Raw genomic sequence first — 25,104 nt, 5'->3', positions numbered from 1 at the left:
ACAAAGATAAACAGGAACAGAAGTTTACTATTTAAAGATTTGATTTTTATGGCACCTAATATTGTATGATGCCGCAAACGATGTCAGCATGAGTCGACACTGGTTCCGACTTGTCTTTGATTTGGAATGATGCTTTGTTGATGCTACGGTCTGATGTTGAATTAAGTAAGGAAAGAAAAAGTTTAGTTGACATAGGCAGCAGCGAATTAGTAACCATGGGTAGTCTTGCGATCTCAATGGTTATTGACAACATACCTCTGGATAACAAGTTCCATGTCATTAATGATATCCTGAAGAAAGTAGATTTGATCGTAATGGAAGAAGGTGTTAAATCTTGCAAGAAAAAGTCGAAGCTGTTAAAGGAAGTAGAGGTAACCGACAGAAGGGTTTGTACCACAGAAGTTCCATCTGAAGTTGGTGCCATAGGGCCGGTGGACGTAGTTGATGAACTGCGCAGACACAGTGATGTGTTAAAGGGTGTTATGAATGAACACGTGACGAGTGCTAGAGGGGACGACTTAGCGAGCCCAACGGGCTGATACCATGAAGAGTGGCGAGGCATCAAAGTCGTTATACGGAAATGTCCATATAGACGGAGTAGCCGTTAATGAGTCCAGTATGGAACAAAATAAGAATCATATCGGCGAGTTGATCGGAGAACTTGGAGATATTTATCTGGCTTCTAGTATAAATAAAGCCCCACACAACGATTTTCAGCATCTCAGTATTACACATGCGGTGAAGATAAATAAGTTAATAAGAGAGTATCGACCAACGAAGAACGTGAAATCACCTTTAGATGTGAAAATTATATTGAAATACGATGAGCCAGTATACGAGAGGCTTAGGCGGGTATGCCACACAGATAAGTTTTTGGTCGACGAACAATGTGAGCGATGGTTAGAAGAAGGGGTCATTAAACCCAGCACAACAGAATACGCATCACCAATTGTACTCGTACTCAAAATGCTGGGTTTAATGACCCCTTCTTCTATACTATCGCTCCTATTATTACACAAGGATCCCACCAAGGAATTGATTGTGGTACCCACAATCATGGAGGAGCATAAGAATGGCACATAAACAAGGTCACTTTTCCAGTGAGATAACACAAGACGTCATAGAAAAACATTCTACATTCCACATTTATAGACGAAGGCATCTCGCGTTGTAGAAAGCTATAACGAATGTTTGGTGAACGAAAATAAAGTAGGGAAAAAGGAAGTCTGGCTTAATTCAATTAACAAGGAAAGCGGTCCTTTGGGTACATACCATTGGCGATCATGTCGGAGCTATGAAACTGTCGAAGAAATGTTATAATTATTTACTGGTGCGCATTCTCCAAATTTGTTTGGCTTTATCTAACAAAGACCACGGAAGTAGAGACGGTAGTTGATAGACTTAGGAAGCAGTCATAGATGTTTGGAAATCCAAGGCGTATCATTAGCGAATATACAAAATCATGACCTATGATATCGAAATTATACACCGAAAGTACTGGTGTTTGGTATAAGCAAGTAGAACGCGTACAACGGACGATAAATTACACACCACCTCGTTTACACAAAAATATCGTCGTTTAAGATATTAACTGGATTAGAAATGCCAGTGCTTGAAATGCCGAATCTGCAAGTGCTTTTAAATAATCTGGCTACAGAAAATCGATTCAGAGCGTGAGAAAAGCCGCCTTCAATCGAAAGAGAACGTACATAGTTCGACTACAAAAGGAAAATCGCAAAACGTTTAATACTCGCCGCAAAGTTGAAAGTGGGTACAATATTAACAATTGGTAGCAATCAAACGTACACAGTATGGATCTGGGCTGAAGCTGCAACCAAAATATCGTAAACCGTACAAGATCATTAAGCACCGAAAGTTGGAGATCACGAACGACCCGGACGTACTACGCCGTTGCGGAATTCATGAAAAAATGAAATTCTTCATTGCAACTAAAAATCGAAGTATAATTTTTCAAAACTTTGATACTGAAAAACCGAATCTAAGTACCTATATCTATATGAATATACAGTTGGTGTTAAAATAATAGTAGTGCGCACAATGTTGCAATTGGTATCAATAAAATTAGTGCACTTAAGTCATGAGCCATAAAAATTGGTGCAAATGAGTACTCATAATAATATAAAAAATGACTAAGAATCATTCCCACCAAAAGAAAAAACACCTCAAAGTATTTCTACACATATGAGTGACAACAATTTATGACTCTCTCAATAGTAGACAAATAATTTGAATTTACTCACTTTTTTGAATGAAAGAATAAAAATAATTTGAATAATTTAAAGAATAAAAGAGTAAATTTCGTATCATGCGCTGAGAAACTGTTTCGTTATTGTCTGTTTTTGTAAGTGTTTTAGTAAAGGTAAATATACTGATATTATATATTATAATTTATTTCAAGTTGATCTTACACAATGGAATCTACCGAAGACTTAGTGAGGAAAATTGCTACGGGTATTTATAAGCTCAGCAAAAAACGGAAGGGCAGAAGTGCTATTTGGGATACATATGTTTGCAGAAATAGTTAAAGATGAAAATGATATCAGGCAATTTCTGCATTAAAATTAAATATTTTGGAAGGTATAGAAGTAACTTGGATTCCAAATTTGATTGTATGGCACAAAGTGGCTTAGTATTTTTATCCTCCAGCGTTGCGTCTCCAAGCAAGCCAGTTAAAGGAAATTGAAATGTTTTGCACTGCTGAAATAGCAGATGTGAATGAATTATCGGATTCTTCTATACCGGAAGATACAGCATCATATTTCATGAGTTTATCAGCAGGAAAATCTTCTTTAAATAACGAAGAGAGTTTCTTCTTTCCAAATCTGTTGACATGTACGAATACTCTTTAACAGAAGTTGAAAATGTGTCAGGAGTTTTTCGAAAGTTTTGATGTTATGCAGGTTTGCACTTAAAATTCTTGTCATTCCTGCTAGCAGTGCAGCATCAGAGCGAGTGTTTTCGCTTGCCGGTAATATTATTACAGAAAAGCGCAACAGATTAGCGCCAAAGACAGTAGACAGCACTCTTTTCCTAAATTCAGTTTACAACAAAAAATTATAAATTTTTCTATTAAAACTTATTTACCTTTATATGTATGTACCTTTGTATTTTTTGTCTTTTTTTCAAGTGCATTAAATTTAAAATAAAGGTTTATGAATTTTGTTAACGTAGGTTAGTTTTAAAACATGGATGATCTCATTTTGTTATTTTCAAATAAAAACTATTATTAAAAAAATTAAATCGAGCTATTGGTTTCTTAGTAGTAACTTTTAAAGTCATACGAAAAATCTTCATTGTTGCGTATAAAACTGCATGAAAACATTATAAATAAGTAGCGAAATAAATTACTAACATAGAAATTATAAACGAAATAAAAAAGCAGCAAACACAATAAATCTAAACTGAAAATACTCAAGTCACTTAAGTCATTCAAAAATACTATTAGTGTTTCTTGGTGCTTTGAATCATTTCACTTTGATGTGATTGAATTATTGAGTCATGAGAGAATGAGTACAATACCGGGTCATATGAAAAGAAACTTACTCATTATTCATACTCTCGCTATGTGTACTTTGCGTAAATGTGTTTTTGTGGATATTTGTGTATGTTGAATTTTTATTTATATTCACAAAAACTCTTTTTTGTGTTATTAAACCAATAACTTAAAAAAGGGAATAATTGCAGATCTCTGATTGAGAATATATGGGTTGCTTAACTTCTAAATTATTTACTTTGCTTTTTATTTAAGCTTTTGAATTATTTATTTTATTTAGACGTATGCTAAAAGAAAACGTATGTTGTTAAAATTTCAAATTTTTGAAAGGTTATAGATACATAAATAGCTTAGTAAAAAATTGATAAACAGTAACTCTTTGAGAATAATGCTATGGAACGCTAATGGTATTTCCAAAAGTAAAAATTAATTAAAAGTTATTCTATACGGCAGGAATATTGATATATGTCTTTTGTACGAAACCCATTTTACGAACCATTCATTTCCTAAACTTAAAAACAAGAAAAAACTTTAACTTCGGCTGCACCGAAGCTAATATACCCTTCACAGGTGCATTTTTTTAGTAACTATGTGTCCAGTTTGTAGGGAAGCTGAATGCTATAGTAATCCGATCCGAACAATTTCTTCAGAGATTATGATTTTACCTTAAACAGTAATCCATGTCAAATTTCGTGAAGATAAAACGTCAAATCGCAAAAGTTTCCCTTGATTCTGATCGTTCGATTTGTATAGCAACTATATGCTATAGTGACCCGATCCGAACAATTTCTTCCGATATTACATTATTTCTATGAACACTAACTCATACCAAATTTCGTGAAGATATATCGTCAAATGAGGATGCAAACATTTGAATCCGATCATTCAGTTTGTATGGCAGCTATATGCTATAGTAACCGATCTGAATAATTTCTTCGGGGATTACATTGTTGCCTTAGAAAATAATCTATACCAAATTTCGTCAATATATCTTGTCAAATGAAAAAGTTTTCCATACCAGCACTAGATTCCGATCTATATGCTATAGTAAGCCGATCTAAACAATTTCATCGAATATTACACTATTATCTTAGATAATAACCTGTACCAACTTTTGTGAAGATACATTGTCAAATGTGAAAGTTTTCCATATAAGAACTTGATTCCGATCATTCAGTTTGTATGGCAGCTATATGTTATATAGTTCCGACAAATGAACAGCTTCTTGAAGAGAAAATGACGTTTACAAAATTTCAAAACGATATCTTAAAAACTGAGTGACTAGTTCGTATATACAATATACAGACTGACAGACGGACGGACAGACAGACAAACAGACGGACATGGCTAAATCGACTCAGCTCAACATACTGATATACATACATATATACTTTATAGGGTCTCCGACGCTTCCATCGGGGTGTTACAAACTTCGTGACAAACTTAATATACCCTGTTTAGGGTATAATTATGAATTTTATTACATACCACACCCGACAAACTCAGCACGAGGAAGATCAGATTAAGACGGAAGAAATTCAAGCTACAACATTTTCAGTTAAAATTCACAATCACCATTTCTATCTTATTGCTCTGTATAGTCCACCTAGGAATAATAACAAACATATGAATTAAAAAAAAAAAATATGACGGAAGGTACATCTAGGGTGGAAACTTTAAGGCAAAACACACTCATTAGGGATCTCGTTTAACTACAACCAAAGGTCGAGAACTTCCCAAAGCTATACAAGCAGTTGAAAGCAATTTTGTTCCTACAGGTAGACGACTTATTGGCTTACAGATAGACAGAAATTGCCAGACCTTCTTGACTTCTTTGTAATTAATAAACTAACGAAAATCCATTTAAGTATTAAAGATAGCTCAGAGTTAAGCTCTGACCTTTCACCAGTGCTAAGCCAACGTTAGGTAATGAACATACTAATTGGTATAAATTTAAAAGTATACTGAATAAAGTCGACCCAAAGCTTAAGCACATATCGACATGTGTTGCGTTGGACTGTAAGGTTGAAGATTTCACAAAAATAATTCAAAACGCTGCGCGGAAAGGTACATCAAATACCCGCGTGAATCTAAGTGGTACCAATTACTCAAAACATATCTTAGAAAGTATCCTTAAAAAGCGCAAGCTTCGACGGAGATGGCAGCAAACTAGGTGCTCTGCTCTCAAAACTAAGCTTAATAAATGTACAGCGAAACTAAGAACACAAATTAAACAGTTTAAAAATTTTTCCTTCAAAGCTTATCTGACTAAACTACTAAATCCCCTCACTATTCACTCTGGAAAGCGGCAAAAAATATTAATAAACAAATAAAACATGTCGTGCCATTAAAAGTAAATGAAATTACATGCTGCCGTATTTGCAAATCATTTGAGAAACACATTTACGCTTAACGATGGATATGAGATAAACCGTGGTTGGTTGGATCCACACATCAGCATTTCTCCTGTTACTATTAAAGAAATTAAAGATCTTATCGGGAACACAAGACTCAAAAAAGCACCTGGGTACGATTTAATAACCGGAGAAATATTATGCAATTTACCAAAGAATTATATAAAAAACTTGTAAACATTATAAACAGTGCATTTTGCATAAGATACATTATATCGCTTTGGAAAGTATCTGAAGTCATGATACCTAAGCCAGGTAAACCAGTACACGATGTTACATCATATAGACCAATTTCGCTGCTACCAGCTTTATCTAAAATCTTTGAGAATGTACTCATAAATAGGCTCAAATCAATAATCGCTCATAAACACCTCATACCAACACTTCAATTTCGCTTCCGTGACCACCATTCAGCAATTGACCAGGTACACCGAATTGGTATTTTCGTTGAAAATGCAATTGATAAAAAAAACGTTTGTACGGCCGCCTTCTCAAGCTTTTAACAAAGTTGGCATTCGGGTCTACTGCTCAAATTGAAATTCAATATTGCAAAATAATTGCTTCCTACTTAAAAAATAGATACTTCCACATTAAACTAGAGGATGCATATTCAAATTTACATCCGATAGAAGCAGGTGTTCCCCAGGGAAGCGCGTTGGGGCCAATTCTTTATTTGCTTTTTACCAGTGACCTCCCATCTGACTTATATGACAGCGACATTTGCGGATGGCACAACTTTGTTAGCAGCTGGAGCGTCAACTTCAATATCTTATACCACATCATAACAGCGCCAAGTACCTAGGTATCATTTTAGATGCTAAACTACGGTGGAAAGAGCATATCAAAAAAAGGAGTGAGCTCGATAAGAAATTTGCAAAACTTTACCACCTAGTTGGCAGCACATCCACTCTATCAATTACAAATATCAAAACAAACTGTTAGTATAGAATCAAGTTCTAAAGCCAGTTTGAGCCTACGGAGCCCAACTATGGAGTTGCTCAAATCAAAGCTGTATCGCCGGCATTCAACGCTTTCAAAGTAAGGTACTAAGGACTTTAGCTCTTTGGTACGTTAGTCCTGCTGACCTGCACCTTGACCTAGGCGTGAATTCAGTGGTAAATGAAATCTCCAAATTAGCAAAGTCTCACAAACTGAGGCTTAGACAGCACTTTAATGAGGAAGCCTCCAGACTCTTCGAAACTGCTGCGCGAGAAATCCGGTGGAAACGCAAGAAGCCTTCCGACCTAGAAAGACAACAGTAGCAGCAAATGCATTTCTTAACTTTTACGTATTTCTCCTAATTAATTCGATTAGAAGTATTGTTAGTATTTTATTTTTATATACTAGGTACAATTGTAAAATAATAAAAAAAAAAATCAATCAACCAATCGATATTTTTTTATAATAATAAAATGTTTTTGGTCTATAATCACAATCTTGCAAACGTCTACGAGAATAGTATTTACACACTTGTCTCCAGGCTCAGTAAATTTTTTATTGAAGGTGCAAAACGATTATGCTTTGCGTATCTTACTATGAGCTTTCCTAATTTATCAGCCATTGGTGGCCGTCGTCGACGTGTTTCAGTCTTCGATTTGTATACTATGGTATTTCGCATCATCGTCGATGAGTAATCAATTAAATGATCTACCTTTTATAAGGGCAAACTCAAGTCCTTGTATGGAAATTTTTTTTTTTTGATAAGGAATCTTCAAGAAATTTGGCATAGAGTATAATCTAAGGCGCACTACAATCTCCAAACATATTGTTTAGATCGAATCACAATAGCATAGAGTGTACATTTAACGATCAAAATCGATCTAAACATACCCTTTAACCCTAAAAAAATGCACCAATGAATGATATTATAACTTCGTTGCAGCCGAATTAATCGTATTTTCCTGTTTTTCGATAAGTTCGCGCGCTTATAAGAAAAAACATTAAAATACTCAATCCTTACTTTTTTGAAAGATTTTGTAGATGTTTTATATTTGTGTTTTGACTGCTCAATCCTGGCACCATTTGGCAACTATTGAGCTATAAAATGGTATTTTTTTTACAGAATTTGCACGGAAATTATAAATAAAGAAATGTGTTAAAAATTATAAAATTACCTTTTAAGTGATGTATTTTTTTTCGGTGTGAATAGAATATCACTCAAGTTTATTGTATTTGTAAATTTGTATCGGAAGAAAATGGTAACATTTGCGGCGATGTCCACAAAGTGTTTGATGCAATTAGGTTCAGAAAATTCGTTAATTTGAGCATCCATTTTTGTGTTTCGCTTCAAAATATCGTTATTTAATACAAAATAACAGAATATATGCAACATATATCTATTAATTTTGTGAGAGTAGATTTTATATTGATTCGTTTTTACATCATCTGGTAAGTATATATCCTGAAAAAGAAGACACCATAAATCAGCAGTCAAAATTGGTCATGTAAATATTGTACCTTTCGCATAACTCGCGCAATAATACCGGTAACCACAGAAAGTTCATTCATTATACCTAAATCCGAATGGGACAATCCGGTTCTTAGTATGAACTCGATGATTTCAAAATGAGAAAATAAAAAATTCGCTATGTGGGAAATAGCTGACTGATTGTCCATTCCAAGAGTTGTTATAATAGCATTACAAAGCTGTATAGCTGGGAAAAATATCTGACGAAAGCGATTATCCACTGCAGGCAGGAACTCCGATACGGTATTTTGACTATTTACAAACCCTTGGAAATTTGGATGCAAATCAAACACCCTCATTTTTGATAAAACACTTAATAGTTTAGCTGATAACAGCATTTCAGCACCCGTAGAACAATTAGCAAATCTGAACAGTAGTGCCATGTGTGATTCGTAGACATATAACGCTTTTATATTTTTAATTGAATCACTTACGATAAGGCACAAATCTTGATCGGATTGTTCTAAATTTTCGATGACATTAGCTAAATAACCCCTATTTGCAAACAATTGCAGAACACTCGGAATATTATTAAATTCTAACGCTGAAACAAAACACGACATAGCAAGCATTTTACATACATCATGCCCAATAACACAGTCACGACACATTATATCAATCAATTTATCTCCAAATAGCGAAAATAATTCGACTGGGACTTGCGATACGACGGAGTTTACCGTAGGTGCGAGATTTTTATCTAAACGAGAAACAAATCTGAAATATAAAAAATGTTAAAAATAAATATATATACCAATAAGAAAATAAAAATATGATTGAAAAAAAAAATAGTTAAAGTAGCACTAGAAAAAATGAAAAACTAAGCAAATAGAAAACTTAATACACCTATTACTGGTTTCAAGTCCACTCTCTTGAATTGAAGTTAGGCTGTTTACCAAATGGTAGAAACTTAAAATTCTGATAGGTGAAAGTGAAATTTTAACGTTCATTCACGAAGAAACGGATTTATGCATGGTCATATTTAGAATATCTCCATGATTGTCGAGTTATAATGAAAATCTATATATAATTACGCTAACCAAAAAGTTTTAATTAATTTTTTTTTTTTTAATGTATAGAGAAAATATGCAATGTGTCTGTGTCTCCGAGAAAATAAATTACTTAGATCCAATGCCAATTGTTCAGCACTTCTAAATCGAAGTTAAAAGAACTCATATCTGAAATTTAGAACAAAGATGTTTTTGGCAACGTTGAGGCTCTTATTTATACAATCGAATTTCAAAAAAGAGTTTTGCCCCATGCCTACATTTTGAAAATGTTATGTAAAAAATGTAAAAATTGTAAAAATAGGAGTTCAGTTGATATCGATAATACCAAAATTCAGTCGGATAATAATAGGGGCTTATATGTTAAAACGAAACTACTTGATCGATGAAAGACTTCTGACAAGAACTTAAGCTTTATGCTTTAGAAATGAAGATTGGCTTTGTGATCAGAAATTATATTGACACTGAATGTGCCTGACCATTCTATCAAAAAGTTCAAAATGGAACTAGACAAACCACAATACAAAATACTCAAATATTGCAGAACTTATAACAGAGTATGAATGAATTTGTTTACGTTAAAAGTTACTTTCTAAACTTTGAAGAGCTAATTAGTAACTATCAAACTTTGAATTTTAAGTCGGCATCAATTTATAATTTCTTCACTTCCACCTAAACAGTTTTTCATATATTAGAACTTAGTACCCAAAGTAAAGAACAGGAAGAGTGATTTCCACTACTCACATACGATTATCGAAAACAAAAACTCCTTGCACCATGTTACCTACTCAAATGTAAGATTGCCCATATCTTATTTTGTAAACCAAAATTTCAATAACAAATTCTTCATTCTAATAGCATGAACAATGAATACTACTAAAACTAAATAACATTCAATTTAAGTTAAACTTAATTTGTAAAATTAAAAATATTCGATATACATACGTTTCATAATTACGGGATGTTATTTTTTCCAAGAAATGCCCATTTAACATTCTGAGACAACTCAGTATTGCAGCGTATAAGTTTATTCGAAGCTTTTGAGACTTTACATCGCTTACTACAATCCACTCTAAAAGTCGCTTCAATATTGACTTTAGATTTAATATGTTTGAATCTGAGCTTACAATATTAATAGTTTTCATATTTCCGTAGTATGCAGCGTTAGTTTTGTCGTTTCCTGTAAATGTGCAGCAAGATAATATTAAATACGGTACAGCATACTTGATAAGACTTAAATATTATTTTAATAGTTACTGATCGAATTACGAGCAAATTTATTTCTATACTATCTCTTTTCTTTGAAAATAAAAAATGTCTAGTAAGCTTTGCTTATGTTTCCAGTAAAGGATTAACAATCCATAATAATAAAAGTCGAAATTGTAAAAACATCAGAAAGACTTTATCTAGAACTGACTAACTTCAGTTCTTCTGCTTCTGAATTTCGTACCATCACGTTCATTTTCATTTCAAAGAAGGTAGGGTATAATATATATGTACATACGATAATTAACTAATATTTTCAAAACTTGAATGGCTAATTTGGAAAACATGTATGTTTTTCGTTGAAGGTATTATGTGATCTGACCAATCAATGACTATTTTAAAAATTTAAAATCAAAGATTTGTCATGTCACTGTTCTTTTAATTTCACTTAACTCCTATGAAATTTAGCTCGTTCGTAATTTAGTGACCAGATATTCTATACTATGTTTAGGATAAACTAAATATTTTTTATATAAGTATTTGAAGTATTAAACGACTTACCCATGTTTTCTAGATTTCGGGAGAAACATTGTCGTAAGCAAACAATGAGTATAAAAATTGCTTCAGATGTTAAAATTGATATTTCCAAAGGAGGCTGTATGGATACTGCTTTGTTAAGAAGTTTTTGTAACATTTCAAATAAAAGTTCCTGTTTGATAGTGTATGGTAGAGTATTTTCCGAAGCGTATATAAATATAATTTCAGAAACCTAAAATTTCAATATAATTATCTAGAATCCAAGAAAGTTATACAAATTAATACTATACCTGTGCCCAGGCATCCATCACTTTTATTGTTCCCTTGTTTTTATTCCGCATTTCATTTATTTTGAGAGCATATATCAATATGGACTCAATTTCCTGCAAAATTAATTTTCGTTGTCCGCCGGCTATAGTGCCTTGTACATTGCAAAGCTCATCGTGAAGTATTCTGTGCAATTTTTGCAAATTAATTAAGGAATGACCCTCCTCTGTTATGGATTCACACTCATCGAATATTTGTTTAGATAAAGAGATATCGAAGAAATCCCATTTAAAGGTAATTACTTCTTTAACTTCAAACTCCAAAAAATCCAGAATGTTACTAAGCAAAAAATTTGGCACTTTTTCAGATTTCGGTTTGATAAAATGCTCATTTAAAACCGGCGATGAGTGAGAAAAGAAAAGAGTAGAATTAATAGAAATTTGATCATCAGCCTTGTTAGTAGCAGTACCTAACAAAATTTCACAAATTTGCTGAACTCTACTTATTTGACAATAAGAACTTGCTAGTTTTAATTCTATGGCAGTGCATTCTAACAAGTAACTTGTCTGATACAGAATATGGGAGTATTTAATGTTTTTAAATGGGAGTTCATGTAAGTGGCGGCAAATAAAATCATTTGATGCTCGTAAGTATCGCAAAATTCCTTCGGACGTACGTGTATTTGAACACAACAAATATAAGATGAAATATGAGCTCTTGTTAATTTGCTCCAAATCTGCATCGTAAGTGTTTGAAATTTTCATTGCCTATCCAGTGGTAAAATATATTAGCTAAGTTATTTTATTATTTGTATAAAAAACTCTCACCTCTAAATGTTCATCTAGTAAAGCTATTATTGCTTTTAAACAATGATTAGTAGAATCTGCAATATTAAGTTTTCGTTTTTCGATAGAATCAGTAGAATATTCAAATCCGAGAAGATAATACCCAATATTTGGATATGGCTGTGATATACAATTTCGAAGAAACTCTAATATAGAGGTTTTAATTTTTAAATAAATTTTATGTGATTTTGGAAACTCGATAGATTTTCCATAGAAATTAGTTGCGTTTATATCCATATCTAGACAATCCACAAACCCTTGACGAATTTCATCATATATATATCCGTTTGAAATAAACACATCCAAGATTTGGTTTGAAATATTAGGCATCTTCGAAACCATGTTAAGAATATTTACAGCAGCAAAGGAGTGATTGGGTAGCCAACTGCAGTACATGACAAATTTTGTTATGTTCAAAAGATGATCCGGGCGTTGGCTACGTGGATTGACATCTAAAATGATTTTGCTTAAACCAAAAATAATATTTGACGTATTCGCAATGTTGTGAGAATTCAAAAACTCTTTTTGTTTAATTAATCCTTCTTCTATTATTAAGAGGCAGAGAAGGGCACTTTCCTCAAGCATTTCTCTTTCATTAAATTGTTCGTATTCATCAAGCTTTTGTCGTGCATCATCAATTATTAGAAGAAGCAAATTTAAAAAGTGAGATTTTTTATGCAGCTGCAGCATTATATAATATCCCATTGGCGAACTTTGGTCTTGGATCTCTTCAAAATCTTTTGGCGCAGGTTCATATGTTTGAACTAAATAATTCAATATTTTCAAACATTTCAAACAGATTTCCCATTTTTCTGTCAAATTTTTATACTGTCTGTTAGAGAGATAAAAAATAGAATACTTGTTGTTAATGTTAAAATTTGCAAAATTGTAAAGCAAATCGAATTGATTTAATTTTTGAGCAAGAATAAAGTATGCTTTTGCTGCATATATTAGCCTTCTTACCGATCATAGAATTTGAAGAAAATTTCTTCAACAACAAAAGTTATATAAGGTTGCAGTCCTGGTTTTCGGTGGTCCGCTCCTAAGTTTTTAGGCATGCATGCTTTTAATAAAGAAAATATCAAGTCTAAGATCCCTTGAGAAAGGGGATAACATTCTAGACGAGATTCATTTTGCGATATTTCCGTTAGAAGGTTGCATGATTCTAGAATAAAAAGAAGTTATAATATAACTATATAATAGATATTAGTAATTGGCATAAAAGTCGAGCATACACTTTTGTTGCTTATGGGGGAATGTACACAAAAAGGATAATACTTTAAATTAGTCAAATAGTAAATTGAGGGACGGCCTTAAATACGCATAAAAAGTAAAAAAAAACATTTTTTGCCAGACTTTCAGCGATGATCCAAGAAATGTTTCGAGAATTTAAAAAAATAAAACGCTGTAAACAAGTTTTTTCTTAGTGTACACTTTGAAATAATTTGCTCTCTATTACTATTGAAAATACTGAAAAAAGATATTATATTCTGACATCAATGTACTTTAATTTTATTTAAATTTCGTCATCTCTTCTATATTGTATTAAAATCAACTTTAAAAGTATTATAACTTTCCTTCCCCCACTTTCTATTTTAAATTATTTAAAATAATATGTTAAATGTTAAATCAAAGGGTGAGTGAAATGTACTATTTGATGTAATACTTACTATTAGAACTTATAACAGGTAATGTTGGAATAATTTGAGAAGTCTCAAAGATGTTCCAAAAAATGGTTGCTGTTTCTTTAGACTTGGTTAGCGCAGCCAACGTTTGCAATATATTTCCTTTTAACATGAGTGGTACCGGACAGCTCAATAAACCTAAAATATAAATGTCGCAAAATTAAAATATGAACACAAAGATATTGCTTGAAAATATGACAAAAATTACATTTTGAAAATAATACTTAATTAAATTTACCTAGAAGTATTTGTAATGGAGCCCAATTTGGGTTTTCACAAATTGCAATTCTTGATAATTCATCATAGGTAGCCACGGCTCTTATCACGTCGAGTACTGACTGAAGAGCTTCAATCTCTTGAGGGTTAATACTTCTGTTTAAATGCGTTTTGTAAGATATTTCACTACCTACACCATGTTCTTGGCGCAAATTTCTAAAAGGAAATGAAACTAGGTTTATGGCAGCTATTTATAATATTGACTAGACGTACTTTTGGCTCAATAAGATATTCTTATAAAAAATGTCAAGTATTTGAAATTATTATTATAAATGTAGAAGACGTAGTATTATTAAGCTTTTTTGTATATAAGTGTAATACGTTACTCTACTTACGAATAGTATTGAATCAAAGATCCGAAGAAATGTTCCCAAGATAGAGTTGTACTTCCAGTTAATCCTGAAGCTTGCTTCAGAAGATTGAATGTATTACGCGCAGACTTTTCACAACTAGTCAATCCAGCAATCATTTTTAAATATGATACAAACAAAGTAGATGGCAATAATTCTCCAGCCAAGCGAATAAATTTAAATAGTGAAACTGAGCGAGTGGTGGCTTTCACAGAAGTGAACGTTGAATCGAGTGGTTCCCAAAATTCAACGCACAATGCTAATCCTGCTCTATTGTCTTTATAAAATTTAGATATACATAACATCAACATTTCAAAACTATGATCTAAGTTAAATGGCGGCTCCAGTCCTTCCTTTATAAATCCCATAACGGTTCTCGCAGTTTCATCTGCCTTTCCTCGTAACTCAGTTACTTTGGAATGCATAAATTCTATAAAGTCCGTTAATAGCATATGAATACGACGATAGAAAAATTCGTGCCTAAAATTTCCAAAAATAATAATTAAATACTTTCCTAATTATGTAAGGAATTCCTTACCGATATAAATCTTTGTTTTCTAAAACATAGTAATATAAAAACTCAAACACTTTGCTGTTGATCGCAGCATCAATAAGTTGTTCATCATATGCTATAATTTTCGATGAAGAATTCGGTACTTGCAGAGATGCGTGTCGGAAACCAGTTAATGCTAATCCAAAAGCGAGTTTGATGGTTCCAATTAGACCATCCTGTTGAGTGGAAATTAATACGTCATAAACAGTTTGTAAAAAATCCCCTTGGGAAAATATTGGAATGTTCTGCCAAATATTGCTAGCAGCTTCATATTTCATCAAAACACTAGTATCACAGGCGTACATCAATGAAAAAATAACTTTTAATGTTATATCATCTACTATTCCGGATGATTGAATTTGGGCGCAATTTGATATATTTTTAATTAGCTTAATAACTATTTCCTTGGAAAGTCCTCTTTGCGCTGACCAATAAAATAATGCCGTTGCTAATCCCATTCGAATATCATTGTAAATTTGCTGAACTTGGTTTTGGTGTTTTTTTGATCCCAGTGCTCGATTTTTCGTTAAGATAATGATCTAGAAGAAATAAAGCATATTTTGTTTATAATTTAAGCAGTCAATTAGAGATCAGGTCGAGTATAACGGAATATTTTATACTCTTGCAATTTGTGAGGCTTAAAACATTGACTTTTTTTTGCTTTCGACTAATCTTTATTAGATATTTTAACGGATTTCTCGATAAATTATCTACATTCTAATACACTCTTGAGTTCTATGACTGGATTATTGAATAAATGTCCAAATATAATGGCTACCCACTTACCTTTTATTTTAATCCGAACAACTTAACGCTTTACTACTCATTATCCGAATTTACGATTTCTTACTTATATCTAAATTGCTCTTTACATGGCAGCACTTTAACTAGAACTGTGTCTGTTACACAATCTGCCGGTCTTCATAGTAAGAGCCACAGACTGTGATATTTTTTGGAGAATGGAGTCATGTGTAGAAATTCACGAAAGTGAATAAAGTGCTTTGATTGCTATTCACTTGAGAGTGGCAATATACGATTCACCCGATCCCCCAATCGATTACGATTGTTGACGTTCCACTGCACGACCATAAAGAAGTTTGAATAGCAATTACTCGTCTGAAAAACAACAAAGCGGAGAAGAACTGATAAGGAGCATGCATCAGCTTCTTTGTGGAATATAGTCGGACGAAAATATGACCAACGATTGGAATTAAAGTATGCACTACCCAATCCACAAAAAGGCGGACCCCACAATCTGCGCAAACTAACGTAGGTTAAGTCTCCTTAACATCGCATATAAGGTTCTATCGAGCGTATTGTGTGAAAGATTAAAACCCACCGTCAACAAACGGAATGGACTTTATCAGTGTGACTTTAGGCCTGGAAAAGATAACTCTCCCCAGTAGTGAAGACACTTGAGGCCTTGCTACTCCCGACCTTCAGTCACCACCTGAGCTTAGCCAACCACCAGCATGGATTTCGAAAAGTGCACACCACTTAGCGTCATGAACGCTCAGATAGTGGCCTCAACCAAAAACCACCCTGTGAGAGAACGATCCTCGTAGCTTTGGACTTGTCAAAAGCTTTTGACATAGTCAATCACACAACGCTACTGCAGGACATCAAAAAAAAATACGCTTCCTCTAGGACTGAAAAGGTGAACCATGAACTACCTGAGCGGTCGACAATCATCCGTACTATTTCGAGGTGAAACATCAAAACTGAGAAGAATTTAACAGGGGGCTTCGCAGCGTGGTGTCATCTCCGCTACTGTTTAACTTCTACATCTCGTAACTCCCACAGCCACCAGATGGAGTTTCTATAACCTGCTACGCTAATGATAGCACAATATTGACGACGGGCAATGGGATCGGATTCATGTGTTCGAAAGTAACAGCTATCTCTCCGACCTTTCCCGTTTCCTCACTGCACGGAACCTAACACTTTCCCACACCAAATCCACGACCATATTTACGAACTGGACGAAGGAGTATAGACTTGAGATTAATATTGCAGTCGATGTCGTCAAAATTCTTGACAGTCGAAATTCTAAGATTTTAGGTGTAACTTTTGATAGTGTAATACTCTTTCACTCCCCATACGGCCGTGATTATCGCCAAGGTACAGAACCGCCACAAAATCCCCCAAGCCGCTAATTTAATGCGCGGCCCTAGCTCCATTCATGTCAAGTTCGCATGCTTGTTGCGCAAGTCAAGGATTTACTCCATTTAATTTGGACCCAGCCGTGCTAATCCCTGCGTCCTTGTCTACCTCGTTCCTTCCCACTCTTTTCTGGAAGAGATGGAAATATTGGGAACCGAATTTAGTTGTAATTTTATAGGAATTCGAAAATCTGTTATAGTGAGTAGAAACGGGAAATGAATGTCACTTGACAAAGGTGATTTGTATATCGGAAGAAATGGTCGAAACGATTTTAGTAAACTCGTTGGGAATTACATTAACTCACAACAAAAATTTCTTTCAAAATAAGGAATTTAAATCTTTCTTCTTTAAAGAAACATGGTGCTTTTATACCGCCCTAGGTTATATAACCCCAAACACTTTAAAATCATTTCAGGTTTCCGATGAAACTTAAGTATAAACAGCCGATTCTGATGAATACATCGTTTTTAGAGTTTTATAACTACTATTTAAGTGGAATACTACATAAGTTTTAATACTACAGCTAGTTAAATATTAAACAGCTTTGAGGAAATATAAAAATAAGACAAGTATAAGTAAACAGACTTACCATGGATGGAAAAAATGAAATACAAAGTTTGTAAAAGCCAATAATAATTACATTTAGAAAATGAAAATACCGAAAAACGTTTAATTGAAACAGGGCTACTAATTATAAAAATTACTTACCTCTTTCGATATATCAAGCTCATCTAACAGGCCAACAATTCTTTCGAGGATGTTGTACTGATTAACCAAGTTCTGGGTGAAAGAAGTAATCAAATTGGATATCTATAAATAAAAATAATAAAATAATCAAACCATTTTTTGAAGAAGAAAAATATTTAAACGTACCTCTTTTGGAATTTCAGTTACCCATGAAATGCCATTAGTTGCTCGAAAAAGATCTCTAAGCGATTGCACTAAAGCCTTTTTCCCATCATAGTAAAGTAAAACGGCAACTAATCCTCTTGATAGCCCAGGGTGTTTGATCATTTCCCGTTGCGCAGTGCAAAGAAGTTCCAATGCCATTATTTCATCCACATTGAACATATCCGATATTATAACGGCTTCATCCAGCAATTCCTTGGAAATTGCTACACTTCTAGTATATTTCGATATTGGCACACCATCTATTAGACCATTTTTTAATAGTTGCCGATGTTTTTCATTTTTTTGCTTAACATATATTTAATAATTAAAATTAATAAATTGTGAAAAAATATTTATTTTGCTTTTTATAACCTAAAATATTTTTTAATAATATTCCTTTATAAAACTTGATCGTTTTAAGTAGAGTAAAATCGGGTAATTTCCTTTTAAGAAGCCTTCACTGTATGCCCACTTATGAAATGATTTGTATTTTTTGCTTATGGGCTGACAAAAATAAATAATTTTGAGGCACTCAAGTTGTTTTCAGCATGGACTGTTATATTCAGTTATTTTATAATTTTTGACTAAAGAAATCATTAAAAAAGTCTTCACAAAATAATCGTTATATTTCGATATTTATTTCTTCGCTTACAATAGTATAAGGGTTATTTCATAACTTTTATTTATTACTCACATAATAAAAGCTATGCGGTGAGTTTTTAGAGAGTATTATGTAAGGCAAAAGAAAAACCTTACACTTCAATTCCTATTGCGTAAGTTATTTAAAACTCACTGTACTATACGAGTATAACTATTATTCTGTAAGAAATACACATCAGGTCTTTTTACGCTATAAAAGTAGACCGATAGGGACAGCAAACGACGTCATATTTTTCCCAGCTATTGCGACATTTTTCTTCAGTAAAGTTTGATATTTCGTCATGGAAAAATATACGATCCAACAACGAGTCGAAATTATTAAAATTTACTACCGTAATTCGGAGTCAGTGGCCTCAACTTTAAGAGCGCTACGTCCAATTTATGATCGTCATAATCATCGTCAGGTCAGCAATTGAGCGTCAAGTGGAAACACTTGAATACGCAGGCACAGCGCAAAAGTAGTGAGACAAAGAAGTGCCCGTGGTGTCGAGATTATTGCTGTCGCTAACGCTTCAATTGAGGAAGACCCAAATCAGTCCCTCACACGTCGTTCTCAAGCGTTGGACACCTCTCTCATTTCTGGCTGAATGAATTCGTCAATAAGCAAAATATGCGCTATTGGTCAGGTAGCAATTCACACGTACTCCATGAGCCATCATTGCTTCCCGAAAAAATTACGGTTTGGTGCGGTTTATGAGCCGGCGACATTTTGCCGTACTTCTTCCGTGATGATCAAGACCGGCATATTACTGTGTATGGGAATCACTACCGCTCAATGATAACCGAAACGAATGATATGGTCTTGGACAATATGTGGTTCCAGTTCCAACAGAACGGCGACACACAGCGAATGTCACTTCGATTTATTGAAAACAAAGTTTGTTATCTCACGAAATGGTCCAGTAAATTGGCCGCCTCGGTCGTGCGATTTGACGCCGTTATACTATTTCCAGTGAGGCTGCGCTAAGTTTATGGTCCATGCCAAAAAGCCAGCGACGATTAATGAACTTCGTAGAAATATCCAACTTGAAATTGCAGCTGATTCAACCGATTGCTTAAAATCCGTCGAAGACTGGCTTCAGCGTCTGGACTTCTGGAAACGTGCCCGTAGTGGCCATGCAAAAGAATAGAAAGGAGGTTGCCACCCATAATGTCATCGAATGTACTTTCACAGGAATGAAGAGTTTCATTGATATTCCAACCGCAGCCTATAACTATTTTAATCAATACAGAAGAATAAGAAAGTCATTTTTAATCTATAATATAAAAATGAAACGCAAATGTGTTGCTAAACGCATAACTCAACAACGCCTGAACTTATTTGGATAATTCTTTTTTTTTAATGTTTGAAGTTTAAAGATGGTTTTTACGCCGAGAAAAATTCGAATTCTTTTTTTCTGTTAGTAACGCTAAGGCTCGAGAACGGCTGAACCAATTTTGATGAAATTTTCAAAGGTTGTTCAATGTGGATCGAGGAAGGATTAGAAACCATAAACATTGGACAATACCAATAAGTAAATTTTTGCTTGTTTTTTAATATTTTTATTTGTAAATTATTTGAATCGTTCAATTTCGGTCGCTTACTTTTTTATTCCGACTATTCAAAAGAAAAATTATTGAAAATTTTTCAATGAAAACTTTGTGTTTTTCACATAAAGTGATTAATTAAAAATTGAAATTTGTTACGAAGCCCCGAAGAGGTCGCGCTAATATCGGTTGGCGTTCTTTTTGCCATCAACATACATTGGCAGCCCAAGACACATGAACAAGTTCTCCCAGGATGCGATGACATACGTGTGTAATTATGGATCGCGGTCGATAAGCAAACGATCGCACGACTCTTCAAACAACAACTACGATGTTTTGATGGACTTTATCTTGAAGCAACGTATATATAGTGCTGCTACATGCTGGATGTACTCTGTTGAGTTGCAAAAAAAGATGTTTGCCACACGCACCTATTATTCTTTGTTTGGTGGATGGTAGTTACACCAGATCAAATTGGTGAATCATTTCTGTGGAAATTCCTGATACAGAGATGTGCTTTTTTCCGGAAACGCAAACTGGAAATGATGGATATCCACCCTATCAGCGTAACTCACCAGACGACAATGGCAGAACATCTAGCATTCACCTTAGAGGAGTGAATATCGAAGTCGACAACACATGGATCGTACCATCTTCGCCACTGTTTTATAATTCACATTCAAAATCATGTCAATGTTGAATATTGCAGTTTAATTGGAAATATGTAACGAAATGAGACCAGCAAGTATCAAATGGCTCGATACGTGAACTGCAATAAATCACTTTTTAGGATATTTACTTTTGCAATTTATGAATGTTTTCCGACTGTTGTGCGTCTCGCAGTTCATTTGGAGAACGGCCAAAGACTGCATTTCAACCCAGGCCAGCCAGTGGAAACACCGTCAGTGATCCGTTTGCGATCACATTGCTCTATTCGGAAATGCCTTGATGTTATACATGAAATGCCAAGGCCAACCAGTAGATTGACATCCAGGTGTTTTCTCAACTAATACCTTAGGACGAATTTACACTATCCACCCGAAAAACGATGATTGCTTCTACCTTCTATGGGATGCGAACAAAAATTACATTGCCGAAGATAAGAATTGGTAATAGGCAAATTCCGATTGATATTTCCAGTGGTTTGATATCAATTCCACCTGCCTTTTGTAAATTCATTTCAATGAAATTTGAGCTCATCACAAATCTTTATGCCAACATTAACCAAATTATCGTAACTACGATTGCTCGAGTGCACGCGCAATTTTAGCTGCCAAAAATACGAAGCAGTGAATTATCCAGTGGAATTTCTAAAATCTTTGGAGAGGCTTGGTATGGCGGCGCATTATTTGCGTCTCAAAGTTGAATCTGTCATTATTATTATTATTATATTAAAAAATTTAGAAAAATCGAAAATAAATGATTTTTAACACAACGTAAATTACACTTTCTTTTCATTTCAAACACACATAATTTCACGCAGGATAACGCCTGCTTGGTCAGCATGTAATTTATATAAATGTTTCTAATACTTTTTCCTAAAATGCCACAAAGTGCCAAAGAGTAATTATTCTCTAACAAATTAATAAAAATGCCAATTGTATGTAAGGCAGTATTGAAAAATAAAATTGAGAAAGAGTTATGCATTAGAAATGAGGTTATTGAAATCTTACAACAGGCGAAGTTCCTTTGGGTTTCATTTGGCTGAAAAAACAGGTGCCAAATAAGTTTTCTCCTCAAGCAATGTTCTTGGGTTAGCTTCATAGATTCTTCAAATGTACATTCAAAGAAAAAGGCTAACAGAGAATACTTCCAAAAAAAAGAGCGGTTTAAAAATGAAATGCCAAATGCAATTCTCTTCTGATTCAGAAAAATTTCCTGACCTTGTACATAGAATCCGACGGTGAAAATTACTTTCCAAATCAAGAAAGGGAATGGAAATGCCATATCGAAGAAAATATAAAAAGAAACCTAAATATCGTTAAAGTATGAATAACAATATTTAGGTATTGTTTTATACACCTTTACCTCCTGTTATCAGGCTAAGTAATCACAACCGAAACTCTATGGTCGTTGGTCGTTTTACCTAAGTATATATGTATATAGAGGACATGTAAAAAAAAAAGTAACAAGGTCCCATCGCTGTGGACTCTTGCTTTATAATATTTATGTATATATTGTCTAAAAATGGTCCAAATCTTCTTACTTATTGTTACGCATTGGTATTCGAATGAGAAATAAAAATGTAAAAAATTAAAGCGATACAAGTTTCGGGCAATTAATACCAAGTAGAACAGCTGTATGTACGTTTGTTGCATATAAAAATGTACATAAATTTTTATAAATTATCTACCTGCGATTATATTGTTGTTTAATGAAAGATCTTCAAAAAGCGCAGCGGAAATTATTATTTCTATATAACATTTTATTCAAGCTTTTCTTCTATTTTGGACTTCCTTATTACGAACTTATAACAAATTCCAAATAAGCGTCAAATAGTGTAGCGGCAGAAAAGTTTCGTGAATTAATTACTAGGAATGGTGCCGAGTTCACAGTCTTAAGCTGGATGATAATCCTGGTCCGTTCCGGTTATTTAGACATGTCTTTCATGGGAACATCGAGGTGTTTATCGCTACACCTTGCTCTTTTATTCCTGGGGAGGCTAATAACCTTTCTGAACTTTTTCAGATTTTGTACTTTTCTTAAAACACGTTTCTAAAATTTTTAGATAAAAAGCCAATGTCATTAAATAACCCTCCCCACATGTTAGTTCTAACTAACCGGAACGGACCTGTGTTATATCCAAGGAATGTCAACTTGGTAGTATTCTTGAAAATTGTTTGCGAATATTCCGCCCAATAACAACATAAATTTTTACTAATATTTACAGCACTAATTTCTTAAAGTGACCGTTTGTTAGAACCTACCGGGTATTGGAGCAACGATGTAAAACTTTGTTTATATTTCTTAAAATGACTTTCCAATTCAATCAAAGACTGTTCTGTTGGATTACACAGGTTTCGTTGAATTATAGTATTTAGATGTTTGTAAGGAGTCCACAAATCCTCCATTGGTCCTAAAAAGGCCTCTGGACTTTGTTTACAACACTTCAACTTATCCATTTATTTTTCTGCTTACTACCTCGAAAATGTGATCACCATTCAAACATCTGCACAATTCTTGCGCCAAAACAAATCGCGAATAGGGATGCCAATGCACAATATTTGTTCATTATTCCAAAAAAAACTTAACCAGGACTTTACACGGTCAAGTAATTGCTTTCGAAAGGTTTCTGCATACATACAACGAAATTGTATACTGTGAAATATATATAGATATATTTCTGTAGGTAAAAATATTGCGTAAATTTTAGAATAGGATCTCGATTTCAGATTTCTGTTCGTAGGTATAATATTGTTACAAAAAAGTAGTTATTAAGTTTTATTTGTATTGCTATATGCATCCCTAATTATGAACAATAGCTGTAGGTATATGGTAATAGCATTTGTCTTGTTGTAGACATCTGGCGCCACGGCTGTCTGCTTGGTCGAAACAATAGGACATCTGGCGCCGCACTGTCTTGCTTGTCTAGTAAACAATTACTGAGCTCTGGCGCCGCGACTGTCTGCTTGCGTCTGGCGCCGTATAGCCGTATGTTCTGGTAATTTCCAGACGCAATATTCTAGAAGGACACGTCGGCATCAGCGAGAAGTGCGGTGGCCTATATAAACCGTGGCAGCGCCCAACGTAATCAATCAGTGCTAAGAGTTAAAACTGCTATAGTGTAGACGAGTTTTGAAATAAAGAGTTGTTGAATTAAATTAAACAGTGTTGATTTATTTGTCCATCACAGAGATACGAACCTAATGAAGTAAACTAGCAGAGTAAATTCGTAAACAATTGGTGTCAGAAGTGGGATTGTCAAATAATCCAAATTCAAGATGGTTAAATTCGGAGAATTGAGAATTCAGGCAATTAAAAAAGAACTGGAGGAGCGTAATTTGCCGATAAGCGGGCAAAAGGCGGATCTGCAGGCACGATTACGTGAAGCAATGGAAGCGGATGGCATTAATGTGTACGAGTTCGAATTATAATGGGCCAGAAACTTCTACACAAAGGTAGAAGAAAAAGTAGAAGAACAACGAACATCATCAAGTGCAGACACGACATGCTGTTAGTGGCTATTAAGCAAATAATAGCTGAAAATATTATCACAAATAACAGAAAATGTAGTGCAAACAGAAAATCGTTTGGCACAGCAATGACGCAAATAGCTGAAAATACATCACAGTTAGAGTCTCGCCTTACACAACAGATTACGGAAATACTACGCAACTACACAAAACAAGTGCAAGAGAAATTTTCAAAAGTTGAAGACGAATTAAGCCACTTTAAAAAATGGCGAAGAAAATTTAAATCAGAAGTTCTGCAATTAAGTAATCGTGTGCGAGAGAACTGCAAAACTACATGGCCCTGCACCATCAAAATAATCAAAGATTGAAGGCACCCACATTCGATGGAAGTATTCCATTTCAAATTTTCAAACTTTCAGTTTGAAAAGACAGCGATGGCCAATAACTGGAATGCAGCGGACAAAGTGCGTCCTTGTTTGTATCATTGAAAGGGGGGGGGGGACCGGCAGCAGAAATCCTTCAGACTATTCCAGACTGGTGAACGGGACAACTATGAGCATTGATGAGTGCGATAGAAGGACGTTATGGTAGTGAGCACCTCGAAAACAA

The 25,104-nt window shown here is 34.1% G+C and overlaps 2 protein-coding genes across 3 annotated transcripts in view; one reads left to right on the top strand and one right to left on the bottom strand.

The window, feature by feature from the left end:
- Positions 1 to 23,573, bottom strand: part of LOC105233162 (nuclear pore complex protein Nup205) — a 30,891-nt gene extending 7,318 nt beyond the window's left edge. Inside the window, exons 1-14 of one of the 2 annotated variants that reach the window (XM_029553356.2) lie at positions 23,290 to 23,573; positions 18,158 to 18,481; positions 17,993 to 18,094; positions 15,107 to 15,660; positions 14,554 to 15,048; positions 14,181 to 14,374; positions 13,928 to 14,080; positions 13,221 to 13,422; positions 12,240 to 13,089; positions 11,436 to 12,179; positions 11,170 to 11,377; positions 10,348 to 10,582; positions 8,386 to 9,112; positions 8,043 to 8,329 (exon numbers count right to left, since the gene is read on the bottom strand). In XM_029553356.2, the coding sequence (XP_029409216.2) occupies positions 8,043 to 8,329; positions 8,386 to 9,112; positions 10,348 to 10,582; positions 11,170 to 11,377; positions 11,436 to 12,179; positions 12,240 to 13,089; positions 13,221 to 13,422; positions 13,928 to 14,080; positions 14,181 to 14,374; positions 14,554 to 15,048; positions 15,107 to 15,660; positions 17,993 to 18,094; positions 18,158 to 18,481; positions 23,290 to 23,484 (5,270 nt within the window). In that variant the 5' untranslated portion in view covers positions 23,485 to 23,573. The remainder of the gene's footprint in view (positions 1 to 8,042; positions 8,330 to 8,385; positions 9,113 to 10,347; positions 10,583 to 11,169; positions 11,378 to 11,435; positions 12,180 to 12,239; positions 13,090 to 13,220; positions 13,423 to 13,927; positions 14,081 to 14,180; positions 14,375 to 14,553; positions 15,049 to 15,106; positions 15,661 to 17,992; positions 18,095 to 18,157; positions 18,482 to 23,289) is intronic. The other variant, XM_011215139.4, reaches the window with a different exon arrangement.
- LOC125778148 (uncharacterized) overlaps positions 1 to 25,104 on the top strand; it is a 334,571-nt gene that overhangs the window by 203,569 nt on the left and 105,898 nt on the right. The window lies entirely within an intron of this gene.

This window comes from Bactrocera dorsalis, chromosome 4 (genome assembly GCF_023373825.1).
Source record: "Bactrocera dorsalis isolate Fly_Bdor chromosome 4, ASM2337382v1, whole genome shotgun sequence".
NCBI classification, from domain to species: Eukaryota; Metazoa; Arthropoda; class Insecta; order Diptera; family Tephritidae; genus Bactrocera; species Bactrocera dorsalis.
The sequence above is the reverse complement of the archived record's forward strand: the minus strand, read 5'-3'. Positions and strand labels throughout refer to the sequence as shown.